General features: G+C 40.1%; 1 protein-coding gene across 1 annotated transcript in view; it reads left to right on the top strand.

Annotated features, from left to right (window-relative positions):
• The first annotated feature begins 1,646 nt into the window (after nucleotides 1-1,646).
• MTFP1 (mitochondrial fission process 1) overlaps nucleotides 1,647-21,590 on the top strand; it is a 139,277-nt gene continuing 119,333 nt past the window's right edge. The window contains exon 1 of the mRNA XM_044065649.1: nucleotides 1,647-1,849. Coding sequence (XP_043921584.1) covers nucleotides 1,792-1,849 — 58 coding nt within the window. The 5' untranslated portion in view covers nucleotides 1,647-1,791. The remainder of the gene's footprint in view (nucleotides 1,850-21,590) is intronic.

The raw sequence follows: 21,590 nt of genomic DNA, 5'->3' as shown, positions 1-21,590 counted from the left end.
AGTATAGAGAAGGTCAGAAGGAGTTGCATTGTGTTTTTATAGACTTAGAGAAAGCATATGACAGGGTGCCTAGACAGGAGTTGTGGTATTGTATGAGGAAGTCGGGAGTGTCAGAGAATTATGTAAGAGTGGTACAGGATATGTACGAGGGTAGTGTGACAGCAGTGAGGTCTGCAGTGGGAGTGACGGATGCGTTTAAGGTGGAGGTGGGATTACATCAAGGATCAGCTTGGAGCCCTTTCTTATTTGCAATGGTGATGGCAGGCTGACAGACGAGATCAGACAGGAGTCCCCGTGGACTATGATGTTTGCAGATGACATTGTGATCTGTAGTGAGAGTAGGGGACAGGTGGAGACGACCCTGGAGAGATGGAGATATGCTCTAGAGAGGAGAGGAATGAAGGTCAGCAGGACTAAGACAGAATATATGTGTGTGAATGAGAGGGAGGATAGAGGAATGGTGAGGATGCAAGGAGTAGAGGTGGCAAAAGTGGATGAGTTTAAATACTTGGGATCAACAGTTCAGAGTAATGGTGAGTGTGGAAGAGAGGTGAAGAAGAGAGTACAGGCAGGATGGAGTGGGTGGAGAAGAGTGTCAGGAGTGATTTTTGACATACGAGTACCAGTAAGAGTGAAAGGGAAGGTCTACAAGAGGGTAGGGAGACCAGCTATGTTATATGGGTTGGAGACAGTGGCATTGACAAAAAGGCTAGAGTTAGAGCTGGATGTGGCAGAGTTAAAGATGTTAAGATTTGCACTGGGTGTGATGAGGGTGGACAGGATTAGGAATAAGTATATTAGAGGGTCAGCCCAGGTTGAAAGGTTTGGAGACAAAGCCAGAGAGGCAAGATTGTTAGTTTGGACATGTGCTGAGGAGGGATGCTGAGTATACTGGGAAAAGATGCCAAGGATGAAGCTACCAGGAAACAGGAAAAGAGGAAGGCCTAAGATAAGGTTTATGGATGTGGTGAGAGAGGACATGCAAGTGGCTGGTGTGACAGAGCAAGATGCAGAGGACAGGAAGAAATGGAAACAGATGACCCGCTGTGGTGACCCCTAATGGGAACAGCCGAAAGATGATGATGATGATTTCTTTGTACTGTCTCTCTGTTACAGTATATAGCAATTGAAAAAGTCCAGGCGACCAGACCTTTTTCCATTAATATATGCTAGGATTTACAATGGGCACGCTGATTGGGTTGACCAAGCAGCATGCTCATTTTGGAATATTAATACCCAGTCATTGTATAATTGTACAAAACCTACTCTAATTCTACTGTTGTTTCCGGTACTTCCAACCACAGCAGTACAGCCCAAATTCGCTTTCCTGGGCCATGGTCATATGCTAAATATTTTGTTAAAAACAGGAACAGATGACAGTTGTGGAATTTTGACATTCCTTTTTACGGATATCCATAATGACTAATACTAAATCATAATTCATAAAAATAGCTTTTTATACATATACATTTTAAGTTAACCATCCTGTGAGTTTCCTAGCTAGTAAGCGTTCTACATTTTGGCCATTTTTTTCCACATTTTGAGAGCTGGTAAATGTGTAATCCACATAGAAAAAATAAATTGACAGCTACTGCACAGTAACTCAATACGTAACCTCCCAAGCCTCAGCACCGGTTACCTCCACAGTACCCAAACCTAAGGGACCGCCTCCGCCTACGACGTCTGAGTGGTTGGGTGGAATCAAGTCATACCCGGAAGTCCTACGGATTGTGACCTCGACACTGTGGAGCGAGCTGCTTTCTGATTTTCTTGCAACGCTGATCCTGCAGGATGGGAACTGTTAAGGAAGAACGCGACCTCTACCGGGACACTTGGGTCAGATTTTTGGGTGAGCAGTGCATACCGCTAGGGAAGGGACATTTGATAAAACAATGGGGGGCATGCTGTCAGGAAGGAACATTGATAACCCACGGGGGCATGCTGTCAGGAAGGAACATTGATAACCCACGGGGGCATGCTGTCAGGAAGGAACATTGATAACCCACGGGGGCATGCTGTCAGGAAGGAACATTGATAACCCACGGGGGCATGCTGTCAGTTGTGTTATGGCTGAAAACATGCGTTTTCATATTAGCAACAATAACGGTCGATAATTAGATAATTATTGGTATCAATAAAAGGCTTGGAAGGAGCTCGGCACCAAGCTTAAGAAGTTGAGAAACTTTACTTCTCCCTCAGTTATCGTGGGAGCTGCTGAAAGATTTTTATTACTGTGTTTCAGCACTTGCTGTGCATAACTTCAGGTTTCTGGATGTATACCATAACGTAGTCCACACCACTGTAACTTGGACTGTTGGGTATAGAGACAAATTTGACTGCGGCTGCTTTGTCCTGTAAGACCTTGCGTTTCCCCATTAGGCGCAAGTCACATAACCAGACTGCTGCCCTGGTTTTCCTGAAAACCGGTTGTTTGATCTAGTGGATTTTACCTGATTAACTCAAAAGATTTGTTCATTTACATTTTGGTGGCAATGTTGGCCCTATTGGGCTTAGCCCGTTTTCAGTGAAGACCTGGAAAAATAGAAAAATAAATTAAAAATGCAGCACTTATGCAGTAGCAATCAGCATTGTGAACTATTTGAAAAAAGAATAAGAATGTAACGTGACTGAGCATGTCTGTGGCAGGGATATAGCTATGAGTTAAAGCTGAATTTTGTGATAGTGGATAGATCTTTTAATTGAAGGATAAACACATGTATGGAGTTATCACCTAAGGCACACATACATTAACAGAAAATAAATCAGTTGACATTTTTAATTTTCATATGTTTATTTTTTAACCAACTGTCATTTACTCAAATATTACATAAATTGCTCACTTCCTGCCTTCACTTTAATCTCACTTCCAGTGGTAAGAATTCTGTGTGAGTTGAAGGTAGGTCAGGTGAGAAGAGGGATGATGAGCTAAGAGAGGTGATGGAGTGGGTGAGAGGCAGGGAATTAATATCATTCTTTATTTTGGTTTAATCCCTTATTCTCAACTTAATAGGTTGTGCCTAAGGTGTAAGGATAAATTTGAATTTTGATATCCGTATAAACGCATTTGCTCTTTGTGAAAATGTTGTTGAGCTGGCAGATGACTGAAATTTACTTCCAACAGTCTGAAGGGTTTAGTGTTGATAACAGAGATGCAGTTTTCCATAAAATAATGAACTCTGATGGTTACTGTTGTAATTCCATTTAATGTGGCCAATGCCATTAAGTAAACTTCCAAGCCTGTGATGGCAGACGATAGTGTCTGCCTTTTGTATGTCTTGATTTGTTGGGGGGATTGTGTACCTCGTGTCATAATACATGGTTGGCATTTTTTTCTGAGGAAGTAATTGCATTAATAAAACAATTAGAGGATGAGAGGGAAGTAACTGGAAAAATGACTTCAGACTAGCATAGTGTTTGTGGTGTGGGTGATGCACATGACTACATTCTATATTAGGCAAGGCTGATCGAATATCTTGCTTGGCATCATAGTATGAAGTAGAAGTAACAAAAATAAATACAGTAGAAGTCTTACAACTGCTTTCACTGTTGCCCTCTTTCTAGTGTCTGCCTAGTTCTTTGGTACCCTCAAAATTGTCTGGGTAGCAGTTAGTCACAAGTAATTAGTGCTTGAGTCACTTGAGGGTAAAATCAAAATGTAGAAAAACAGATTTCATTTTGTAAGGTTTGTATCTAGATGAGTTAAAATTGCTGCAAAAAAATCTTTCATAATCATAAAGATAATCAGTATGTGTTTTGTCTTTTTATACTTTACATTAACCACAGCAGGATTAATAGAATAGTGTGCTTTAATCACCTAGAAAATTGGCTCTCATTAAGTAACACAGATATAGAGGCCATCTATGTAAGTGGTGGATGTATAAAACTATATGTAGGTCTGCTGATTGTGACATATTCACATATCACTGTCTTGAGCAGTAAATTTTGTACATGTTCAATAAAAATGGAAAGTTGGGGGAGTGTTGGTTTATTACAGGTTTTTGAGAGTCCATCTGTAAGCAATATTTGTTTTTTGCTGGAACTGCTCAGCCAAGTTCTTCAAAACCCTCACCAAAACCTGCATTTCATCAGGCAATTGTCAAGGCTTGGCTCTTCCAGGTTAAAGAACTGTTTGACCCCAGAAAGACTTTATGTCTGGGTGCATCTTGGCTTGGCATCTGAGTGCATTTCAGTGCCAAGATCAGATTGTTTGTGATGTAGGGTAAACATTTTACTAAGCACAAAGCATGTATTACTGTGCTGCAAATGTACAAGTGTATAATTAAAATAATGTGCAATAACTGCCTTGTTTGTAGCATGTAGAGTTGAGCTAATGATGCAAATTCCATCTCCTTTATTCCCATTCCAACTTCCTACATAAAAAACTCCAATGTAAATTAAAACACTGCTGCTTAGCTGCCAACCAACTTCCAAATGAATACCTAAAACTAGCTGCCCTATCCATTGCCTACCCCATATCATTAGTAATAAACCACTCTATCTCTGAGCAGTACGTTCCCAGATTATGGAAAATGTCTCATATCATACTACTTCATAAGGGCGGCCCATCTAGAGACATAACTAATTACCGTCCCATCGCCATTCTATTCCCCCTTGCCAAAATTCTAGAGAAATGTATCCACCTGCAACTCATGAATCACCTCACTACCAACAACATACTCTCCAGCACCCAGCATGGCTTCAGGCCTAAACACAGTACTAACTCAGCCCTCATAACCTTTACAGAGACCATTTGCCACCTCTAAAATGAAGGACAGCTAGTCTCAGCCATTTTCTTAGATATGTCAAAAGCTTTTGACACAGTGTCCCATCAGCTGCTCCTCAACAAACTTGACACATACAATCTCAATACCACACCCCTAACATGGTTTCACAGTTATCTATCCGACCGTCAACATGCCACTAAATGGGCAAACAGACTCTCCCCACTATTACCAGTTACCATGGGGGTACCATAAGGCTCCAGACTTAGGCCTCTCCTCTTCATAATATTTACCAGCAACCTATATACTGCCACCCGACATGCCACCATCAACCAATATGCAGATGACTCCCTTATCTGCTCAGTCCACTGCCCACAAGAACTCCAACACAAAATGTAGTCATCATTCCAAGACATTGAAAAGTACCTCACCAGCCACCAACTCACCCTAAATCCAAATAAGACCAAGCTCATAATCTTCTCTAATAAATCTTCCAAACCCAGTACCCAGTCCCTCTCCATACTATCTAACAACGGTACAAAAATCGATCCCACCAATCAGACCAAGTTGCTAGGGGTGACCATATATGACTCACTAAAATTTGATAAATATGTCTTGTCTGACCATCAAAAAAAATCCACTCTAAACTAGGTGCTCTATACAGGGTTAAACCTTACCTTACACAACAAGCTAGACTGGCCACTGCAAGATACCACTTGCTATCCAGCCTCCTATACTGCTCTGAGGCCTTTACTAACCTACCAAAAACCAACCTAAATATACCAGACTCCTGTTATAACAGAATAGCTAAGTTTGTCACCAACCAACCCCCACAGAACACACTACTGCACTGCTGTCTGACAGCTCAACTGGCTAGAACTTCCCAACCTATTATTACTAAAACAAATTTCACTTGCCCATAAAATCATATTCAACCCTACTGACTGCCCAGCTCTATCAAACCTAGTCCAGCCAAACACAAAAAGTAGACTCCTCAGGTCATCCAAGAAACTAATGCTAAAAGTAACCCAGTCTCACAACTATCACAAAGATTCCCTCTACCACCATAAAATAGCCAAAGATTGGAACACCCTTCCTCAATAGATAATTAAAAACCCCAACCTGTCCACATTTAAAACTACCCTGAAAGATTTTTTAAATGATAATTGGCTATGCCCCTGTATTTTTCCCAAATAATATTCTTCCTGTTTTTTCCTACTCATCTCACACATTTTAACCCAAGTAGTGCTCATCCCACATAGGGCTATCCCAATATCTCTTATCTTTATTAATCTTTGTTCGTTCAGATGACGTAACTTTTAAAACTACATGACCAATTTTGGTCTTTCAGAAGTGACTCACCTTGTAAAGCTTACATGACTTATGTACCTCATATATATTGTAAAAAAAAAAAAGTACTCCTATATCCCTGAGACATGCATGTTTATATTATATTCTGTTATTATATTTTGCTATAATATTTTTAAGCTCATTTACATATGCTTAGCAATGTACTACTTAAACTAAGTTTACTGCTTGTACCTTAATAATGTTCTTTTTGTTTGTGGAGCTTTTCTCCCCGGATCTCCGCTCAGTCAGACACTACCTGGTTAACAAATGTAAATAAATAAATAAACCCCCGATTCATTTCTTTTGCTTAGGTAAAAAAGCGCTTGGTTTTCTTGGCATCCTGATAAGTATTAGTCATTTGTGATCACCTCACACAAGTGTAATTGCAAATGAGCCAAGGTTCTTGAAAGAGAACAGCATTTAGGAGTACAAATAATAGCAAAACAGCATTTCTTTCATGTGGCAAGTCACCTCTACCCTACACCTGTCAATGTGCTGGATGGAGATGCACACTGCACTCCACTCTGCTACAGACACCAAATGTGACATCACACCTGCACACGAAAAGGGGAAAATTCCTGGTATGCCAATAGTTTGTCTTTCACAGGAGGAGCTGTTTGGTCTCACGCTAGTAATTGCACAAATTAGTTTATCACTGGTGTTTTGAAAACAAGCCTGTCTCCTGTTTTTTTTTTCCTCCCAATTTGTATTGCTTGTGCAGTGTATCAACACCACATTGCTAAGTGGTCCTGCAAGAATGTGTGGAATATAAGCTGCATTTCTATGTAAGAACCTCAAAGCAATGTTACAAATGTTAGTTTGATGGCAGCCCCATTAGGATTGCCTCATGCATTTCAGTCTTCGTTATCACAGCCACTTTCTGTGACAATGAGTCGCTTAAATAAGATGTTTGCAAACTGTGTGCTGTTTTCTTTCTAAGTATCAGAATCCCTTGTATGCCCACTGAATTTCCCCTGCTTTCAAGCCATAACTCCTGTACAGTGACATTGGGGTTTCCAAACTTCCATTGTTGGTGACTCAACAAATGAAATCTTGACATTCCATTCCCCTGTGTCAAGCTTCTTTGATAAACTGCATTGTTTAAAAATTCAGTGTGTCGTTTAATATGAATAGTGATTATAATGTTAAAAATAAGTTTCTGAAGTGCAGTGCCCCATACCTGGGCTCCTGTACAGTGATACTGAAGGGCTGCCAAGTCCTCCATTGTCAATCCTTTACACATTAGTGCTTTTTATATTTAAAGCCATTCCTTACCCATTGCATTTCCTTGCATCTGGAGAAGCCATGACCCTTCTTTGTTATTACTGGAGTGTTCAGTACCAGCTGTTTCCAGCACCTGTATTGTTAAAAAAAAAAAAAAAAGGTGGAATAGTGGGTTTACATGGCAAATTCATATCATAAAGGAAAATGGCCTTTTTGTCTCTGCCAAACAAAAATTTTAATTTGCCATCTCCTGCATCTTACTGTTCAGCTTATGTGATGCTGCTGGTTGTAGTTCTGCTCTGTGTTTCCATCTTGGACCACCAATGGCTATTTCCATAGGGAGACTGATAGTAGTTGTACTTAGGATTTCCAGGTCCCCTTTCCTGTTACCAGGTTGTACTAGGAGGAAGTTGGAGACATAGGAGTGAGTCAGGTATCTCACAGCCAAGCTGAAGGACTGTGTGAAACACAAATAATAATTTGGAGCACATGGATCAAAACTCTTCTGGGGGAACAATATCTGAGACATCGCTGACAAAAAAAAACAACCATTGCTGTCCACTTGTCTTCATCTTTTCAGTACTGAACATCGATTATGGTGCAGCCAAGATTAATTTTAAGCACCGAGTACAAAGCATTCGGTAACATCAATACACCTAGACTTTTGAATTTAGAAATATTTCGGATAGTATTAACCACAGCATTATCTTTTTATACTAGTATAAGTGCGTAAATGACCCACAAATGTAAATCACTCCTCATAGAGGAATTATAAAATTAATATATTAAATAGGATATTTCACAGCTTTAAAAAAACGCCTTAATCCTGAAAAGAAATCTAGGCCAAATAGGTTTGGAGGAAAGTCGCTACTAAATCTTTTAGGCTATCTGTGGCTATGAAATGGAATTGGTCCCTGAAGTTAGGGGGAAAAAAGTCTTCTTTAAATGGGAAGAAAATGCAAAGAATATAAATAATTGATTTTTGAGCTGTAAACTATTGCAAGTGTGTTGGCAAAAAACTAGATATACAGTTGTAATGCTGTTAGGAATGGATGTGGTTACTAAATAAATGAAGATTGGTTAGATAAAATAGCCACCCAAATTATTCTTAACTACAGATTCTTCAGCTTCAGAATGTAACGACATTTACTTTCCATTTGGCAATTTATCTATTTCAGAAGACATACCGCTTTAGACATCAAAATAATGAGCTACCATCCTAACTTATAGTTAATGTACCATTAAGTAAGAACATTCTCTTATTTTGAACCAACTTAGTGTAATTAGAACTGGCAAATTCTGTGCAAGATTATAGGTTTATGAACTGGAGTGCAAAACCAAACTAATTGAAGGTGCAAAATATTGCATGTGTACACAGTTGGTACAGCTGCCTCCCTGCCCCCGTATCCCCCCAATTATTATAACTGTGTTGCCATTTCTACAGAGACAGTGATTTGGCATCAGTTGGCGAAAGCATCATGAGTCACAGATTTGGACCCTAACTTTTAACCTAAATTATTCAGGTGGTACCTCTACCGTATTTTCTGTAACGAGCAAAAATGTCCCTAGTTGTCCTTCCACACACATTCTGTTTATCCATCCTTTATTGACTGGGTTTGTCCCACTAGGATAAGAAATAAAAATACTGTCACTGCCATCTTATTCTCTCAAAGTGCACCCACATTTGCAATCAAGCTGTCAACATAACTGCAAGATTTTAAAGTCTGCTCATACATTAGTACAGCTCAGCTGCAGATAGCCATATGAATTCTTTTGGAATGTACTTGTAGGGGAATAGCAGTAATTCTTTTTATCTTTGACTGCTGGCTAGCAGGCATCTACTTTAAACAAGCTTAATTTAACTCTTTTGTGAATTATCTTTGTTTCAACATACAGCTAAATAAGCATTAGATTCTATGGCTTCTAGTAAGACCGAAGGCAGGCAGGCGTGATTAGAAACCGCTTATTCTTTGGAGTTTTGTTTGGATCAGCAGTATGATGTAGGAGTGAAGGGAGACAAATTCCTAGAAAATATGTAATGTGAGACTTTTTGCAGTTTTGAAATGGTGAGTACAGAGGTGGCTGAATAACAGAAATGCATTTAATGGGAGAAACAACTAAACCCTGTATTTTTACGTAGCACCTTTGGAACTTGATCCTTTTTGAAGCAGAACTGTGCAGTGTAGCTTTGGTCTCAAAAACATTTATTCCCAGCTGCTTATCAGAAAATTGTCTTGAAAAGGCTATAGGGGCCCCTCCATTCTGAGACAGAATGCAAGAAGATAACTGGTCTGATCTAAAGATGGTCAGCATTAGTGATTTGCACTTACATTATCACCAGACTTAAAAAACATAAGAACGGAGAATTGCTAAGGCTGAAAATGGGCTCTTGTATACTTTTTTAATTAAAGCAGGGTAAAAATTCTTCCTGTCCTGTTGAGTAAATAATTGTCAGAACACTATGTAAAAATATGTGCAACTTCAGTCCCTTAACCAAAAACTGAGGGGCACTGACAATGGCTTTGCATAAATCAACAAAATTGACCCACTAATCTAAACTTTTTCTGTATTGATATGCATGGTATGATAATAAAGCTGGTTACCAAGAAAGCAAAAGTACAGGTACACCCTTTTCTAAACATATGCTTGGAATTGTTAAATTAAGAGTTTGTACTATATAGAATGTGAATGGATACAGCGTTTTCATGTGTGTTCTGTAAACCGATAGTAGTGATATGGGTTGAAGATTTGAAACTGCAGGCCTGTAACTATTTTTGGAAATAAAATTATAGTGCTTGCTTTTCAGAGGGATGGAAATTATCCATATCTCCAGTAATAGATTAAAGGTTTGGCTCAGTGGGATACACATGTTATAGCTGGTGATGAAATATGGATGGAGTCCATCAACTTATTAAGTCTTGGAACAGTTTGTATTTAAGAGTTACAGCATAAAAGAAAACAAAGGGAGGGAAAACCCCAGAGTACTATAAAGCATCAAGTATTATAGAAGTTTTTTCTACAGGAGGTTGAATACAGAGTGAGCAAAAAGTTAGTATAAATGGGTAACTTTAGCCAGATCTGAAAAGGTAGAACAATTACTACTGAATTTTACACCTGAACATGGGTGCCGTTAAGTTTGGGTCTTGCACTAGGGAGGCTCTTAACAAGTTTCTTTTTCTTGATTTTGGAACATAATTGTGGCACACCATGCATTACAAATAAATTCTTAAAGTTTATTGCACTTTGCATACAGTGTAGTAAAACAATGTTGCAATTTTGCGAACAGTTGTATGTGGAATGATCACTTTGCTGCATCGTCTTCTTCATAGATGCACAAATTATTCCAAATGTTTTTCTTACAGAATTGATTCCTTGTGGTGTAACGTACAGACTCCATGCACAGTAGGTCTGTTGTCGTGATTCACACATCCATAGTTTTTCGCCTAAAAGTGATCACTCAATTGGTTGACGATTATTTATTAGTATGGCATTTGTATTATTACAGTGTATGCCAAGCATTATGCATCCACTAAGAATCTTATCGCGTTCCATGTTACTTTTGTTGCCTTTTGCTTGAATATAGCTGCATTTATTTATTTTTTATTTTATGATTGTGTAACTGAATGTGATGCATTCTAGTTACATTGTACTCTGCTACATTCTGCAAAATATATGCCTACCCACTACAGACGTTTACTCCGTACTACTACATCATCAGAAAGCAGGGCTGGATGACATGAAATCAGGAAGTAAATAGACAATTTAAATAGAAACACCAGTTTATTAAACTTTAGTTATTTCAGTGGACCTATATTATAAAGTAAAAACTACATCTTTTTGAATAAAAAGCCAGCTTTACAAGATGAGGACATAATCATAAAAAAAAGAAATGGTAAAAACAAATCGATCTTTAATCTGTGAAACAGCTGAAGGTGTGTCAGCATGACCTGTTTCAGAGATGGGCTAGAGGGAGTTTAAGTGTTTTTGTTAAATAGCTCAATTACACCATAGTGTTCAGAGCAGGTCTGACTGGGGCTGTCCACCAGTAGGACCTGAGCTTCCTGTTTAGGAAAACGAGTTCTCATTTCTTTTTATCTCTTCAGTTGATTCATACTGTTCCAGTTTTGGACTGCCTTAACATTGTTTTGATTTTGTTTCAGTCAGATAACTTGTTCAAGAATGTGGATGATTTCAGTACATCTTTGAATAAAGGTGGAATTTTGCGATGGTGGGTGGATTCAGTTAATTGATGGTAACTTACACATGCTAGTGTATTTGCTGTTGAGCTAAGAAATTACTTTTCTGTATTTTATGCTAGCTGTTTTCCTGTAGCCTAGCTGTGTTAGCTAACTCCTCCCTTCTCCCCCATTTTCTTCCGTTTGTGTGTGTGTGTCTGTGTGTTAGACTCCATTGCAGCCACATGTCTATTTCTGGAGTGTATCAAAGCATCATTATTTGACCTATTGGAATGTTATCTTGTATAAAGATCTGCACAGTTTGGAAATTAAACTATTTAACGGTCTCCACAGGTGTCATTTTGGTTGAGTCACTGTCTGCTAACACTATCTGTGGTGGTGAGTAAATTTCTCAATACATCTTACTATAGATTAGGAGATTATACTTGCTATTCACAGACGGGAGGGAGAACAGTCAAATAATGTATTGAACACTTTGGAATATTCAGTGGGGTGCTGTAGATGGACTTTGAAAGTGCAATTTAAGAATAAGTTTGCATTATATACCTACATAGTTCTTAGTTGCATAAAGAGCTTGCTTAATCAATAAGTTACAAAGAGTGGATATGTTTGGCAGATTATGGAAGTTTCAGAACAGTCTTAGAGTACAGGGCAGCTATTGAAACATTTTCTAATGCCTTTTAAGTTTAGAGAGTAGGCCTGTCTCCTAAGGATTTATTTGTTCACTTGGGCCTGTTCATGCCAGCAAGATGCTATCTGCACAGCATAATTCTTTGGTGAGTCAGCAATTTAGCAGTGATTGTTTGCAAGGACTGTGTTTTACCCACGGTGGTGGTGCTGTGGTAGCGTTGTCGCCTCACAGTAAGACGCTGTCTGGTTCGATTCTCAGAGCATCCTCTGCGTGGAGACATGCGTGAATGGGCGTACCTTCGTTGAAGGTTGTGCATCAGGGCTGGTAACTTGGCACGTAAAAATCAACTACCAATCATTAGCGGACCGGAGTTCCGCTGTGGCGACCCCTAATCGGGAAAAGCCGAAAAACTCAACATATATATATATATATATATATATGTATATATATATGTGTATATATATATATATATATATATATATATACACACACACACAAACACACATATATATATATATATATATACACACACACACACACACACACATATATATATATATATATATATATATATATATATATACGTGTGTGTGTGTATGTATATATATATAAAGAGAGAGAGGGGTCTACTTTGATTCACTGAAAACTCATTTCACTGAATTTCAAAACACTCATAGCAAATTGCTGCAAGATCAAATCACTGAAAACTCATTTCAGTGAATCATTTCACTGAATGTAAGTACTGTTGGGCAAATAAAATGTGTATGCCCTCTTCCCCACTGTAGTGCGATCCTGGAGTTAGTATATATAGTTGAGAGGGGTGAGGGGCACATCCCCCCACCTCCTTTTAGTTGTATTTTGTTAGCTTTCAATGAAGTGAGATTCATAAATATAAAAGCTAAGAAGGTGGGAGGCTACGCCTCCCACACCCCCCCCAACTATGTATACTAATTCAAGATCGCACTACAGTGGGGAAAAGGGCATATAAGTTTTATTTGCCCAAAAGTACTTACATTTAGTGATGTGATTCAGTAAAATGAGTTTTCAGTGATTTGAGTTATCACCGATTTTTTGAGGGTGAATTGATATAAAGTGAAATGAGTTTTCAGTGAATCAAAGTAGACCCATATATGTATTTGTTGTGGGCACTGCGTGTATCTTCAGATAAATTGTTTTATTCTTCCCCGAATCCTGCTTGCAGCATTTTGAAACTGAACGTGACATTTTTCTGCACTGCCTAGCTCAGAATTGATACATTGTTGATACTTTTTTCTGTCTCAGAAAATACCTTATCATTAATTCTTTTATTACCAGCACAATGTCTCAGCCATACCTCTCAACTGTACAGATTTTCGCAGAATGTCCAGATTTTTGCCTAATATTTTGGTCTGTTTCTCATAAAATTGTGGTTTTCTGACAAATTACTGGCAAATCATTAAGGACTGAAGTCAGAAAATAATGATAGATATTTGAGTTTCAGACTTCATATCCTTCTGAAAATTCATGCTAATTTAAGATATGTTATTCTATCAACTTTCTAAGTATGTAAGAACAATATTTAAAAAGTGTCCCTGTTTTTGGGCCTTTATCCCCCATTATTTATGGCTTTGTCCAGATTTCTTGTTTTAAGAGGTTGAGAGATATGGTCTCAGCAAAGCACTACACTTTCAGCAGAGGCTGATACACAGCACAGTGCAGAATTTCTTGCAGACCAAGATCAAATCCCTGACCCAAGTGTAACAGCAAAACGCATCTCTAAGCTTACATGGAAGGCAACACAGAATTATGAGACTGACAGGGAAGAGCTGTTATCCAATCTTGCTTACTCATGGACTAAGACTGTGAACTGTATGTCTGCTCTCTCTCAACATGCTTATGATGCACTGCAATTAGAGGGTGCACTCAAGCAGTTTATTGCTACCTGTCAAAGCTATCAGAGACTATGTATAAAATGTCAGTTTATTGCAGAGATATAACACTGAGGAAGCACAAGAACTAAAGAGGTTTGATCAGCTTAATCCTGACAGGGACAGTTTGGCATTACAAACAAGGACTAAGGCTGAAGTCAGGATTTCACAACTCCATGAATCCAGATCCCAGCCCTCTGCATCTATCAGACACTCCACCAGATCTAGTAGGTCTTTGCTGTCTAGATCTTCCACACTCAGCAAGCAACGTATCAATGCCTGTGCTGATGCAGAAGCTACAAAGATTCAGGCAGCTTTTGCAGAAAGGAAGGGTCAGTTAGAAGCAAAAGGGTAGGCTGAAGCTATTTGCAAAAGGGCTGAAATAGAGGACTTAGAAAAACAGTGTGAACATGCCACAGCTATGGCAAGGGTAAGAGTTCTAGAGCAAGGTGCTAGTGGGAGTGACAAAGGCAGCATAGGTCCAGTGGACATGGAGACTTAAACGCACTACAGACTATGTGTTCATCCAAAGCAACAAGCATTCCATTTTATCTGATGCTTCCAAAGCCAGAGACACTTCCTTAGAACTATTACTCCCAGTGACTACTGCTGCAGCACCTCTCAACCAAGTTCAGTACGATGCACCTATCCCTTCTCAAGCTAACCTACCATATTATGGAGGTAGTCACCAACCTCCTGTCAACCGAGCCTCTGCACCATTGCAAGCTCCTGTACTCGTGAACACTTGGCCAGTTCCTCAGCTTAATGCCCTTGCACCACTGTACGTCTCAACGACATTCAGGAATGGTGCCGCTGTTAATGTAATCAACACTGTTTGACGAACAGTGCCTCACTTAAAGTCTGAAGACACAGAAGTGTCACAGATTGTAAAGTACATGCTTTGCAAAGATCTTATCAAAATTGGCCTCACACGGTTTGACGACAGACCTGAGAACTACAGAGGCTGGAAATCCACCTTGAAGTCTGCAGTTGATCTGGACATTACAGCTACCGAAGAACTAGATATGCTCATTAGGTGGCTTGGTCCCAGCTCCTCTGAACGTATTAAGCATCTCAAGGCAGTTCATATTGCTAACCCGGCTGTGGGTCTTAATGCTGCCTGTGACAGACTGGAGCGTAGCGTTGGCAGCCCTGGAGGATGCTTTATTCAAGAGGCTACAAAGTTTCCCGAAGATATCTGGCGAAGACATTCTAAAGTTTCAAGAGCTTAGTAATCTCCTTTCTAAACTGCTAGTCATGGAAGGCACACACCTTCCAGGCCTCGGTTATCTGGACACTGCTCATGGGGTTAACCCGATAGTTTCAAAGCTCCCATATGATATCCAAGGAATATGGACAACAGTTGGATCAAAGTACAAGGAAGCAAACACAGTCTCCTTTCCCCCATTTTCCTTCTTCTGTGAATTCATCAGGAAAATTGCAGAGACAAAGAATGACCCAGGCTTCTCCTGTGGAGAGTCCCATGCTCCAGGTCCCCCCTATCCTAAGCCTACAAACTTGTGCAGCTCATACAAAGACCACAGAGGTCTGATCTCAGTTAAATTTACTGATGTCTTACCTACACTTTCTGCAGTCCCCAACAAGAGTGATCAAAGCAAGAAAGTAAATCAAAAGCCCAGATCGCAAATGCCCATACATAACAAACCTCACCCACTTAGACAATGTATCGGCTTCAGAAAAAAAAACCCTTCAAGAACGCAAGGGACTTCTTTAGAAATTTGAGGTATGTTTTAAATGCTGCACTTCCACCGAGCATGTTGCTAAGGACTGTAAAACCATTATCAAGTGCATAGAATGTGACAGTGATGATCAGATACAAGCACTTCAACATACTTCTACCCTGTTCCACAGTTAACCCTCCTGAGGCAAAGCAAGGCAGGAAGAATGTAGAACAAACAGTGGCTCCTACTCCAGTTGCCGCCACATGTCGTGAAGTCTGTGGAGAAGGACTACGTGACAAATCTTGTGCAAAAATATGCTTGGTCTGTGTATACCCCAAGGGTCATCCTGAAAGAGCCGTAAGACTGTACACTACTCTCGATGAGCAAAGTAATCGATCTCTTGCAAGATCAGAGTTCTTTGACCTGATCAGCATAACAAGGGATGCTCTGCCTTACACTCTAGGCACTTGTGCTGGCATCACAGAAGTCTCTGGCAGGAGAGCTAGCAGTCTTACAGTAGCTCCTCTCAATAGCAACCTAGAAATTCCACTGCCCAATCTCGAGTGCAACCAGATTCCAACCAACAGGCAAGAGATCCCTACCTCGGAAGCTGCTTCTTGTCACCCTCACTTGAAGGTCATATCTGGCCAAATATTACCCCTTGATAAAGTAGCTGAAATCCTGATGCTGCTTGTTAGAGACATACTGAGGGTGCACAAGGTACGTGAATATATCAGTGGCCCAAACAGTGCTCCATATGCCCAATGCCTGGACCCAGGTTGGGTTGTCATAGGTAACGTCTGTTTAGGTAAGGTCAGGAGACCTAACAGGGTTACTTTCTTCAAGACGTATGTTCTTCCAAATGGGTACAGTACTTGTTTTGAACCCTGTCCTCATCACTACTGTGTAAAAGAAAGGTTATGCAGTAATGGTAAGCCACAGCAAGTCATCCAAGGCTACAACTATGGCTTAGACTCCTGGGATGATAATCTTGGCATTATGGTGTTTGATACCACGAGAGGAGACAATCAGCTGGTGGCTACAAGGGAAGATAAGGAATTCTTGAAAATTGAGTGAAGAATTCTATCAGGACAACTCCAACATCTGGGTGGCACCTTTACCATTCTGTACCCCAAGAATGATATTGCCAAACAATAAGCAGCTTGCAGAGTCACGGTTTATTTCACTGGTAGCACCCTAAACAGGAAATCTGCAATGAAAAAGCAATTTTTTGACTTCATGAAGAAGGTGTTTATAGAGATTATGCTGAACCTGTACCTCCCCTATAGGAAGGGGAAGAATGTTGGTACCTTCCATGTTTTGGTGTGCATCACCCTCGCAAGCCAGACCAAATCAGAGTGGTCTTTGACTCAAGTGCTTGCCATGAAGATGTTTCTCTTAATGACCTTCTCCTCCTCCTCTGGGCCTAATGTGAACAATAATCCCATTTGGGGTCTTGATCCGTTTCAGACAAGAATTGATTGTGGTAACGGCTGACATCCAACAAATGTTCCATTGTGTTATTGATTGCGAAGACAACAGAAACGACCTCAGATTTTAGTGGTACCGCAGTAATGATGTCAACCACAAGGTCATAGACTGTCGGATGAAGGTACATGTTCGGTAACAACCCATCTCCTGCAGTTGCAATATACGGATTGAGAAGTGCCCAAGAAGGTGAAAGGGAATTTGGGTCTGATGCATGTCTGTTTGTTGAAAGAAACGTTTATGTAGACGACAGGCTTAAATCTTTTCCCACAGAGGGAGAAGCTATCAACCTCCTTGCCAGAACCCTAGATATGCTGGCTGTATCTAATCTCAGACTTCACAAGATGGTCTTCAACAGTGTCAAGGTAAATTTAAGCCTTTCATTCCGAGGACCATGTTGACAATCTAAAGAACTTTGAACTAGGGTCTAATATTACCCTCATGCACTGCATACGTGGGCTGCTTTGGAATGTTAAGCAAGACGCATTCATATTTCAAATGTCAACTTGTGACAGGCCCTTCACCAAACATGGAGTTTTGTCTGTAGTAAACAGCATCTACTATCCACTGGGCTTCATAGCACCCTTTACCATTCAGGGCAAAATACTATTAAGACAGCTCACTTTTGAAAATGTGGACTGAGATACTCCTCTCCCCAGAGAAAAACAATGAAGATGGGAAACATGGAAAGATTTTGCTACCTGAAGTTTGATCTGTTCCCATTCCTGCTTGTCCAGGACTTCAGAGGTGTCCAGTTATGTTAACATCATACTTCAGTAAGTGCACTAAAACTTTATAGTAAACAGTCTTTTATCCATTATGAAACAAAACTAAAAGTACAAGGCATACAAGGGAATGCAAATATAAAAGAAAATAAAATCTGCCATTGCAGACTAGTAAGCAGCATACAATTCCACCTGTGGTGTATTCCTACACATAGTTTTTCTTGGAGAAACCTTCCAGTCCTTGAACAAGGGTGCCTGTATGTTTACCTTATTTCCTTGGCTGTCCTTGATAATTAGCTAGGTTTAGCAGAGTCCCTTGGATTCTCCCCTGCTACTTTAAATTCCAATTGAAGGTTTCCCTCCCTTCCCCCACCCCAAGTGATTGCTCAGGTAAAATACACCAAAGGTTTTAAAAACCCTGGATGCCATATTTGTTCTAATTGCAGCTGAAAGCCCTCCAGGTGTAGCATCTCTAGTAAGTGTCCCTGGACTAGCTGATAGTTTTTTTTTTAGCTAAGTTCTATCTGGAAGGTGTATCCCCGCTCCGCTCACTTCACTCCTCTCCTACCCCCATTCCCACTCACCCCATATCATTACCTTTATACCTATCCATACAACCACACCCTCTCACTTCCTCCCTAATCCCCCACCCCTCTACTTCCTGTTCTCATACTACCTCCCTCCTTTGCTCCTCCCCACACTTGTCTACTATCCACTATCAAAGACTACTATACTTTACTCCCACCCCTTCCTCTCTTCCACATCCCATAAAGTGACATGTCTCTTACAACTCAAACTATGCTTTTACCTTCCCTACTCCTTATACTCTGTCACCTCACCTCCTATCACTCACAATTACCTACTCCCTATTTCCATCCCTCAAACACCACTCTTAACTCAAGTACTACACCACAACCCTATCTACTAATTTGTCCCTCCATCCTTATCCCCACCACTCTCATTCCTAAAATAAAAATATCTCCCCCTCCCCTTTAAAACAAACAAAAAACAAAGTCTACTTACTCAAATTAAAACCCCATTACAAACCTCTACTTCTATCTGGTGACTTCATCCTAACCCAGGCTCTACAGACACTACCCTGAACAATAACCCCCTGTATCTAAACCTGACAACCCCTCTAACCCACAAAACAAGTACAATTCTGCTCTATCAATGTCAGGAGCCTTGTAAATAAAGTTCAAGAACTCCATGCTTGGATAGCTAACTATACTCCTGACATAGTTACCCTAACTGAAACATGGTTAAAACCACACCATCTGGACAGTAAAATCATCCCTCCTGGCTATAATATCCTTAGATTAGATCGACCTAAAAGAAAAGGATGAGGAGTCTCCATACTCTACTCCAATTGTCTCTCCCATATCAGTCCCACACTAGACTTACCCTCCTTCTCACCAGCTGAACTCCTACTGACCAGCTTCAAACTTAACAAGTTTCAATACCATAACTGTTGCAGCAATCTATATTCCCCCTGGTGATAATATTAACATACTTGAGAACATCCTATCTCACCTCTCACATACCATCCAGAATGAAATAATTATACTGGGAGATCTTAATATTGATTGGCTTACAATACAAGCTCCCAACACTACTTCCTGTATAAACCTACATGGGTTTGAGCAGCTAATCACAACCCCAACCTACATTAATAAATCTCACCCATCTAGCTGTCTTCTTGACTGGATATTGGTCTCCCACCCTCAAAACTATCATAACTCCCAAACCCTTCCAAATACCCTCAGCGACCACTGCCCTATAACAGTTACCAGACATACTCCCCACCTTACCAAGCCTAACAAATTTATTGCCACCCGCTCACTTTCTCATTTCTGTCCTAACTCTTATTCACCAACTCTCCAAAATTAATTGGTCTTACCTCACCACTCTTCCTTTAGATGAAGCTGTCCACTCATTCAGCACTACATTCCTAAACGTTCTTAACTCCCTTGCTCCTCTTCACACGATGAGAAGCAAATCTAATAGTGCTCCCTGGCTCACTAAATCTACCAGAACCCTCATGAAAGACCGGGGTAGGATTTGGAAAATGTGGACTAAAACTAGGACCCCTTTTCTCTTCTTCAGAAATATAAAGAACTCAGAAATAAAATAAAAAAAAATCATCCATTATGACAAAATACACTTCTATGCCAATCCTCCCTCTACTCTTAAATCAGACCCAAAGAAATTCTGGATCTCTATTAAACAGACTCTTCATCCAGGATACCCTTCCTCTCCTAACCCATAGCCAACAAATTTAACAGTCATTTTATAAACTCAGTAACCTCCATAATAATTTCTCTTCCCCCCATCAACAACACTAGCACCCCTACAAACTCTATACCTCTTCCAAACCCTCCTAACTCCTCTTGTCTAAAAGCAGTATCAACTAACTATGTAAAGTCATTACTCTCTCAACTTAAACCTTGCTCCCCATCTGTTGACAAGCTACCTTCTTACTTCCTGCAGATTGCCTTGCTCCCCATCTGTTGACAAGCTACCTTCTTACTTCCTGCAAATTGCCTCTGAACCTCTTGCCTATCCTGTATCCATCTTAATCAACCGATCCATTTCTGAATCCTATGTCCCCACTGTGTGGAAGAATTTCTTTACTCTACCCATTCACAAAGGGGGCAACTCCTCAGACATATCCAACTTTAGACCAATTGCAATACTCTCTCCACTCTCAAAAATCCTAGAGAAATGCATTCACAAGCAGGTAATGCATTACCTTCACCAGGAAAACCTTCTCACACCCACACAGCATGGTTTCCATCCCAAGCATAGTACAACTACTGCATTCATATCATTCATTAACATAGTCTCCCTAGCTCGTGATAACAATAAACTTGTCTCATGCCTATTCCTTGACCTTTCTAAAGCCTTTGACACTGTCTCTCGCCCACTCCTCCTAGATAAACACACTAACTTACATTTCTCTCCCCCTACTATCTCCTGGTTCTCCAGCTATCTCTCAGCCTGCCAGCAATCAGTTAAATGGCTCTCTGCACTATCCTCCCCTCTCACTGTACAAATGGGAGTCCCCAAGGGTCCATACTTGGACCACTAGTCTAATATTTTCACCAACTTGCTCTACTCCTCTTGTCCCCAGTCATCTCTTGTGCAATACATTGATGACTCAGCTGTTTTAACCATTGCTGACAACCCAACTGACCTCCACTTAACTACCCAGGCATCCTTCCACACCATTGAGACTTGGCTTAGTGATAACAAACTAATACTTAATCCAAAAAAAAAACTAAGCTCCTACTCTTCCTCCCTAAAAACATCACCACACTCAAAAGTACATTTACCATCTTATCCTGCAATAACACTATCATCTCAGCTGAATCTAGTACTAAATTGCTAGGTGTTACAGTAGATGGTCAGCTTAAGTTTGATCTCCATATTACTAACTCGGCAAAAAGAACTAATCAGAAACTTGGACACCTTTTCTGTAGCAAGAAATACTTAACTAACACTGCCCAAATCACTATTTCCCAGGCTTTATTACTCCCAACACCCCTGTACAGCTGCCACATATTCACAAACCTAAATTCTACACTTATTTCCAAATTTGAAACTACCTATAATAAGATTGCCAGATTTTCAGCTAACCAAACCTACAAGTCACACCACTGTTTA

Source organism: Protopterus annectens, chromosome 1.part0 (genome assembly GCF_019279795.1).
Source record: "Protopterus annectens isolate FY-2018-M chromosome 1.part0, PAN1.0, whole genome shotgun sequence".
Taxonomy (NCBI): domain Eukaryota; kingdom Metazoa; phylum Chordata; order Ceratodontiformes; family Protopteridae; genus Protopterus; species Protopterus annectens.
Note: the sequence above shows the minus strand (reverse complement) of the source record. Positions and strands in the feature narration are given on the sequence as shown.